At 49.5% G+C, this 8070-nt stretch overlaps 2 protein-coding genes across 3 annotated transcripts; one reads left to right on the top strand and one right to left on the bottom strand.

The window, feature by feature from the left end:
• Positions 1 to 1044: 1044 nt before the first annotated feature.
• On the bottom strand, positions 1045 to 6019 carry LOC128728532 (phenoloxidase-activating factor 2-like). Its single transcript, XM_053822160.1, has 4 exons — positions 5843 to 6019; positions 5660 to 5769; positions 1747 to 2370; positions 1045 to 1681 (listed from the first exon to the last, which is right to left on the bottom strand). Exons 1-4 carry the CDS (start codon positions 6017 to 6019, stop codon positions 1099 to 1101), a joined length of 1494 nt encoding a protein of 497 aa, XP_053678135.1. The 3' UTR covers positions 1045 to 1098.
• On the top strand, positions 2658 to 4678 carry LOC128728264 (mitochondrial import inner membrane translocase subunit TIM44). 2 transcript variants are annotated; one of them, XM_053821884.1, is made up of 3 exons: positions 2658 to 2798; positions 2910 to 2984; positions 3063 to 4678. In XM_053821884.1, the coding sequence occupies exons 1-3, from the start codon at positions 2796 to 2798 to the stop codon at positions 4266 to 4268; spliced, it is 1284 nt and encodes a 427-aa protein (XP_053677859.1). In that variant the 5' UTR covers positions 2658 to 2795; the 3' UTR covers positions 4269 to 4678. The 2 variants fall into 2 exon arrangements, with proteins under 2 accessions (XP_053677859.1, XP_053677858.1); XM_053821883.1 differs by having other exon boundaries at positions 2711 to 2798; positions 2907 to 2984.
• Positions 6020 to 8070: the final 2051 nt, after the last annotated feature.

Below are 8070 nucleotides of genomic sequence, written 5' to 3' on the forward strand. Positions count from 1 at the left end.
ACGCGCACACACACACACGCACACAGTACAGCTGGCAAGCGAAGTTACATTAGCTGGTTTGCGTTTGAGTTCTCGCACGCATCGAGTTGCACGTTGTCCCACGTTTCCGGCCCATGCAGAGGGTGCAGCAGGTCCCGTGGGTGGGTGGGGGTGGAGCGAGAGGGGTTTGTACCGTTGGGAAAACTTTAAAACACCCACCAACCCGTGGCCTTTTGCGATGCCGCAATTTTGTGACGCGTTACAATGCCGTTGTTGGCCACCGAAAAACCAGCCCACCGAAGCAAACGTTGCTTGTTTATCGAATTTTACCACCGCGCAGACGCCGTCGCAGCCCTCGGGCGGATATTGGCCACTGAAATGCTCAGGGGAAGGCAAAAATGCTGGCACTTCGTCACGCTTGTCGCTCGTTCCCGAACCGTTCGCAACCGTTCAGGGCCGCGGTAACTACGTAATGATTCATTGAGCATTGTCGCGATTGGAAAAAAAAGGAGAGAAAATAATAACAAGCACGCACGCAGGCACGTTCGCTGGCAACTCACCCACAAACCACCCACTCACATATTGCCAATTTCGTTCGTTGCCGTTCGGTGGTTTTGTATTTTTTGGGGGCCTTTTTTTAATGCAGTTTTGACGTCCCGCAAAAGGAGGTTTTGGGTTGTTTTGGGATGCGTTTGGGACACTACACAAATGGCAGCAACAAAACCACGCACTTATGCATGCACTCGAAAGCTATGTTTCGCGAGTTTCGACCTCGCTTATGCGCTTCATTGCCTTACGCAGTACGCTGTGCAATATTACCGTTGTTTGCATCAACACTGACACTGAATTCGCTCGCGTTTGACAGCACAACAATAACAGAAGCGCGATACGGAATGACAACTCGCAAACGTCACTGCAGCTGCGGGGATTTTTGTGCACAGTTCTGTGCAATAATAACGCATTCAGTAATATGCACAGTATTATCGTGTTTTTTTATTAAATTATCTCTTAATTCTACACTCAAGAGTATTCTTTTCTAGGTAATTTAAATAAATTTTTTGCTTATTTTGGTTTTCGAAATCGACGTTAAATTTACCTACCGATAGCACACGAACCAACTCAATGCGATTTGATCCACTCGGATAAGTGCGGTACGTTTGTTAAAACGGCCGGAATTCCGTCTCCGCACCCGATTCCCCAGGACACAATCCCAACCAGAAAGTAGCGCCCGTTCCATTCGCAGGTGAAGGGACTTCCTCCGGACCCTTGGCAAGCGTCTGTGTCGATGCCATCTGCGCAGAGAAAGCTCTCGTGCAGTGTGAACTTGCGACCCAAAGACTGTTGATTTTGTAAACGTATCTCACAGGTTTGGTGATCAACCGGGGTCAGTTTGGTATACTGCTGGATGCTTTGAATTTGGTTGCTTTTCGGTGAGCCTCCCCATCCCGTAACAAGGCAGTTTTCGTATTTAGGTGGCGCTGTTCGGTCTGGCAAACACACGGCTTCAATGTTAGATCGGGAATCGTCCAATGGTTGTTCGAAAAACAGAAGTGCTACATCATTAAATAACGCTCCAGAGTAATAGTTTGGATGTACAACAATATGCCGAACTGCGCGTTCCTGGTGGGGTAATCGCTCTTGCGTGTGTCGCCGGTCCCAATCCCCTGCGTATACAATAAATCGATCGGGGTGTAAACGATTGCTGAAAACGAAATGAAAAACATTTTAGGAATATCCTAGCCGTTTACATCATGCTGCTATACATACTTTGAAACACAATGAGCAGCTGTTATTACTACAGTACTGTTAAGTATTGCTCCTCCACAATGGTAAACGAACGAACCATTTCGTATCAATTGGTATACAGCCACAGTCCACGGAAATTCGCTGAATCCCACCGGTCCGGATTGAAGTTGATTCACATTTTCACCATCATCATCTTGGAAAAATATCCTACTAGACACGAAATTCTGCCTTCTACCGCATTGCCCATTCGGACGAATTGTGGAGCTGAATATTGTTTTTCGTGTGTTTTGGACCTTTTGAGGATTGATTGTAGTAGGTTGCTCTACTGGCAGTGCGTTGTCTTCGATTGGGCTAATCACATCGGGAAGGCTGTGATTCAAAAGCAGATTGGACAACTCTAGCAACAGGCTGGGATCGAACTCCGTCTCATTAGGTGGCGAGGGACGAAATGGTGCGTTGTTTGGTAAAACCTGCTGAATAGGATCAGCATCGAAGATTAAGCTGTCGACCGGTTCTAATTTGGTAGATGAAACGTTGATTTTGATGGTTGGTTTCGACGTGGTTGACGTAGTTGAGGTGGTTGATTCGAGGGCTTTTATTTGAGACCTGCGGCAGCAAATGCTTCCGACACCGCAAAGAGCATCTCTGGAAGACAAAGAAACAAAAACAATACAATTCGTTATCGATGCTATAAAAGAGTTTGGCAGCCATTTTAGACACCTTTTTTAAGCAATATTACTTTCACAGTAAACGGAGTGTGATGAAGCGTAATATTGGAAAACGAAACCAAATCATTCAAAATAGTGTGAATTGCCCATACGGTATATATTTTTATGTCGCACTCAAAACATAACAGGCCTTTGACAGCAGCTGTCAGTTGTGCGAGTATTGACGTAATTGCTCATATGACGGAATCGTATCGTTCGAGAAAAAAATGATGAAAAGTATGGCGTAAGAAGATGAAACATTTGCAAATAACGCTCGAAGTACATCGTTGTTAAACACGAAATCACAATCAACTCTTCTATCAGTACGTTTGCGAACGAGAAACACACACCAGCGTGGCCGAAATGGTAAGTATCGCCTTGAACGCGTGACCTCGACGAAAGGTTACCCTATCCCAGTGTTGCCGGGTTGCTGGATGACCACAGCACATGTTCGATCGGTTTGCTCCTTTACAGCAGCACCTGCTAACGGCGTGTAGAATAGTACCCATAATACGACAGCCATGTGCGCACCGAGCAGTACAATGTTCGTTGGTAAGTAGGAACCTACCGGTGCGTATGTCTACCACTTCCGGCGGATGTTTAATTGCCTCTCTTTCTCACCAATTCCAGCGCGCTTACTCAGCCCGAAGACCCGGCTTCTTCTCACAGGTGCTGGATGACATCAAGCAGGAGATGGCGAAGAACAAAGAGATGAAAGATAACCTGAAAAAGTTCCGCGAGGAAGCACAAAAGCTCGAGCAGTCGGACGCGCTGAAGGCGGCGCGGCAAAAGTTCAACACGGTCGAATCGGAGGCATCGAAAAGCAGCGAGGTGCTGAAGGAGAACCTAGACAAGTTCCGTGGCCGTATGACGGAAGCGTTGGATGAAGCCTCCAAGACAGACATCGCGCGTAAAGCCGGCCAGCTCGGTGAAGAGCTGAGCAAAACGGCACGAGGTGTCGGTGAAACGCTGGCCGAGAAGGGCCAGGTGTTGGGCCAGTCGGGCGCGTTCAGAGGCATCACGGAGACGGCGAAGGTGGTGCGGCAGGAGATGGACAACCAGGGCATCGAGGCGCGGGTTTACCGCAGCCCGGAGAAGCTCCGCAAGCGCGTCGAGGTCTCGCTGGCGGCCGATCCGTCCCGGACGGTTGAACCGAACGCCGACGCCACCGGGATCGAGCTGCACAAGGACAGCAAGTTCTACCAATCGTGGGAGGACTTCCGAAACAACAATCAGTACGTGAACAAGGTGCTCGCGTGGAAGATGAAGTACGACGAGTCGGAACACGCGATGGTCCGAGCGTCCCGGCTGCTCACCGACAAGGTGAGCGACATCATGGGCAACCTGTTCTCGAAGACGGAGCTGTCGGAAACGCTGACCGAGATCTGCAAGATCGATCCGAGCTTCGACCAGAAGCACTTCCTGCGGGACTGCGAGAACGACATCATTCCGAACGTGCTGGAATCGATCGTACGAGGCGAGCTGGACGTGTTGCGGGACTGGTGCTTCGAGAGCACATACAACGTGATCGCGACACCGATCGCGCAGGCGCAGAAAGCCGGCTACCGGCTCGACTCGAAGATCCTCGACATCGAGAACGTCGATCTGGCAATGGGCAAGGTGATGGACCAGGGCCCGGTACTCATAGTGACCTTCCAGACGCAGCAGATCATGTGCGTGCGGGACGCCAAGGGTGCCGTCATCGAGGGTGACCCCGAGAAGGTGATGCGGTGCCATCACGTGTGGGTCCTGTGCCGTGATCCCAACGAGCTGGACCCTAAAGCTGCCTGGCGGTTGATGGAAATGTCCGCCAACAGCACGGAACAGTTCGTGTAGAGCGCGCAACATCCTGCCACTCCTGCCAACCGCTCTCGCGGGAGCAAAAAAAAAGACCCGTCAAAGATGGGCCACACCATCGGCAAACGTTGCAACCAAATGTTCCTTTTCCAGTTGTGACCGCATGTCGGTGGATGGGGGAGGAGGCCCTCTGGAGCTGGTAGGTTTGCGGGTGTTGCGTTATAGGGAACCACGAAATACTAGCCATTAGTTGCGAAACGAGACATTATGACTGAGTGGAAGTGCACGTGCACGTTGTGACGTCATGCGTTGTGTTGTGACCGCGCCACGGTGTGTCGGTTTTATTTGCATCGACCGGAAACCGACCGAAGAGTGTGGCCTGCGGGACCTTCCAGCCAGTTGAAGCTGTTAAAGTAATAAAATTAATGGACGACAACCAGTCCGCCAATGCCGTCTGTGGGCGGTGTGTTCAATTTTGCGTTTTCGCATGTCGCACATTCGTCTTGGCGAGATGACAGCACACACACACAACTTTCAGCGCCCTTTGCTCTATCAACTAGCCGCAATCATTTCGTTTAACGTTTTGCCTCCACCCCAGTGGTGAGAAAGAAATATCAATACCGGGAAAGGCTCGTAATCGATGGCATCGATCAGCAATATTCGTTCGAGATAATGATGCTGCGTACTAGCTCCTCACAGAAAACGCCTCACGGAAAAGCCGTGTTTTTGTTTGCTGGAAGCCAACCAAGGACATGCAGTTGACATCGAAACTTACTTGCTATTGCAGCGCTCAAGCTCGCTCGCCGAGTGCCAGAAATGGTCAGAAGGTCCGGAAGAAATCGCGCGGACACATGCAGAATTCAAATGCACCACCAGGGCCGGCGTTTTGCTCGATTAGCTAACGAAAACGTTGAGCAAGTGCCTTACCGGAAGTCGAACCAAACGGGTATGCAAATGTGACAGCCTGGGGATAAGGGTTTCGGGGAGCCTTTTTCGTTTTTTTCCTTTTCGTAGTGAGGGGAACCATCGAATGGCAGCATCGTTAAACCGTGCAAGGGTTTGCTGAGAGAAGAGCTGTTTAAATGCATCCAACTTTGGCTTAGAGAACTTTCGCCAACTTTTGGACTTCTGGTGGTGTCGTAAAATCCACCATTCAAGCGTGATGCGGTCGTTACGAGTTTGTCGATGGGAAATCCTTGAATAAATGCGAAATCAGCAACAACCTTGAAAGCCATATAAATGATGCCTTTTGCCATCTGCTGTGGATGAATGAATCAGTAGAATAAATCAAATGATGCTAGCAGCATTGGCTATGCGTTTGATGACGTTGGCGAATAAAATTGCCGGTGGTAAATTGTAACGGTTGAAGGGTTTAAATTATGTTTAAATTTGAAAAAAAAAAGCACGTGGTACACACGAATTTACGTTACCTGCCGGTCGGTTTACTATCACAGCGTTCCGTTGGCACACAGAGGCAATCCGGCGAGTCACTATCAACGAGGGAGTTTCCACCAACACGAACCTCATCCAGCGGGGAATCCTGCAAACGGAGACAAACAATCCCACTCAAATCGGAACCACTTCCCTACGGAACCACGCGGCGTGCACCGTACCTTCGTAATCACGATCGCCTTCACGTCCTTCGTCTCCCGCAGCGCTTCCGCCTGCTTCAGCAGGTTCGAATTCATCCACCAAAAGCTGCCATCGAATTGGCCGGCCACGGGTGGCGTGAAAAGTGTCACCACCACGAGCAAAGCCGCCGACCCGAGCACCGATCCCGGGCGGATCATTTCGCGTCAACAAAAGCGGATGGTGTCAAATCGATTCGCCACTACTGACAGGTGATTGGGCACGCTCGCACACTACTGCACACGACACGCGGGATACCTCGCACTATTGCAACACGATCGACGAATGCGTCGCGATCGGCTCGATGCAAGTGGTTTTTATTCCACACACAAATCGGTCACTCGAGCGCGAGAGAGCGAGCGAGCGTGCGTTCGATGGTGAGCGAGAGAGAGAGAGAGAGTACCTCCGAGAGAAGAGCAGCGATCGGTCAGCGAGCGTGCCAATGCGTCGGATTATGGGTGAAGGTCAAAACCGCTGCGTACGTGAGTGAGAAAGAGAGCGATAATGGGACCGGTTTGGTCGAAGAAACAAAAAAAACAGCAACCGAGCAGCCGCGCTTTGGGATCGCTGACCTCGCGCAAGAAGGAGAAGCGCATAAGGAAGCGACAGGTTATGCAACGGTTTTGACGGGAGCGCGTGTTTCGAAAGTCGTCGCCGTCGCTGGCAGAAGTTCAAGGTCACGGGCACGATCCGGTTGCTTCCGGCGATCGGTTTTGCGCATTACTTATGTTGCGATCCTTCGCAAAAGCTCTGCGCGCTGGTCATCGTCCCCGGATGCATGTAAGGGCAAGGTTATGTGATAGCCGGACGCTGGGAAAAATGGCGTCTGCTTAACGCGTGACTCAACTGACGTTTCAAGCCATGACCTAGACGGTGGTTTGGCGTTACTTCATCGATTTTCTAGCTTCACTTAACGTGCGATTTAGAAGGGGGTGGGTTTTTCCAACACGTTCCACATGCTCTAGCTTGGCCAGGGTCAAGTAACCGGAGTTCCGTTTCGTGACGGAATGCACGCAACGTGCGCAAGAAATGCTGAATTGAAGCGCAAAAAATAGAACTGGAACCTCTTTTGAGCAAGCGTTTTTTTTTGCAAAAAAAAAACCACCCTCTCCCTTGTGAAAGGTTGTTACATTAAATTCTCACTTTGATGTTTCATTTTCAATCACATCCCTCGCGCATTTCATTCCCAAAACCCCGCGAGGTTATGTTTTCCCGGGAACCGCGCCGTTCGGTGGTAGAGAAAATCCCTCTCCAGCTGGTGGGATGGAGGCTTTTTGCGGGCATAAATTTCCATTTACCAGCCGTGGTCCGGTGGGCTCGTATGCAGCTCGTAAATTAGCACCCTTACCGGAAAGGGGGATGATAATGACCTGGTGGGGGTGGTTGGAGCGAAACCAAGCCCTAAAGCATAAGCCGTTTGGGGTTACGGTGTGGGACTCGTAAATACTAATCTCGGCTTTTTTCCCCAACCTGCGGGTCGGGAGTTTTCCCTTTCGTGGTGTGGGTCATAAATGGCCTTCCTGAGGCTGCTTTTCAATGGGTGGGGTAATATTTTCAACAGGTGCGTATTATGTACGGATGGTTATGGAAGTGGTTGCATAGAAAGAGAGAGGTAAAACAAGGATACATCTGTGCATTCCACCCACGAGCTGGTGTTGGTACAGGAGTTTCCATGAGACTAATTTTCATTACGCATTTAACACATTTCAAATGGATTCTTTTACAATGAAATAGTATAAATATTTGTTATAAATCCTTCGTTTTTTTGTGTTATTTTAGATTGAATACGCTTCCTCAATGTACGTGAAATATTTTAATTATATGAAATAAAAGTTAAATCTCTTTATAATATGCACAACACGAGCCGTTAATCAATGTTGCCCATTTCGCATATTCGGCAAAGCCTCAACATAATGGTTTGAAATTATTCCAAAATCCGACGCATTATTCCAACCGCGCGAAAACCCCTCGAATAGGGGCGTGAATCATTTCCCTATCCCCCCCCCCCCCCCCCAAATGTGCATCCTGGCCCGAATATGTGCAACGGGGAGCTTGCATTTCCAGCCCTCTTTCCGTGCTAATTACGCGGGTGGCCTCAAGAACAATAGATTTAATTAAACTCAATAATCGCAAAATAATTGAAGCTTTCAGCAACCGGTAGCGGTGCGCAACATCGTGCGGGTTTTTTTCTCTCTTTCGGGGGGGCTTTTTC

This window comes from Anopheles nili, chromosome X (genome assembly GCF_943737925.1).
Source record: "Anopheles nili chromosome X, idAnoNiliSN_F5_01, whole genome shotgun sequence".
In the NCBI taxonomy this organism is placed as follows: Eukaryota; Metazoa; Arthropoda; class Insecta; order Diptera; family Culicidae; genus Anopheles; species Anopheles nili.

Excerpts from the sequence above, each read along its gene's own strand:
- LOC128728264 (XM_053821883.1), top strand. Across the intron at positions 2,985-3,062 it reads GAGCAGTACAATGTTCGTTG|CGCGCTTACTCAGCCCGAAG; the intron begins GTAAGTAGGAAC and ends CACCAATTCCAG.
- LOC128728532 (XM_053822160.1), bottom strand. The coding sequence starts at position 6,019 with ATGATCCGCCCGGGATCGGTGCTCGGGTCGGCGGCTTTGCTCGTGGTG. Across the intron at positions 5,770-5,842 it reads AGGCGATCGTGATTACGAAG|GATTCCCCGCTGGATGAGGT; the intron begins GTACGGTGCACG and ends CTCCGTTTGCAG. Across the intron at positions 2,371-5,659 it reads GATAGTAAACCGACCGGCAG|AGATGCTCTTTGCGGTGTCG; the intron begins GTAACGTAAATT and ends TTTGTCTTCCAG.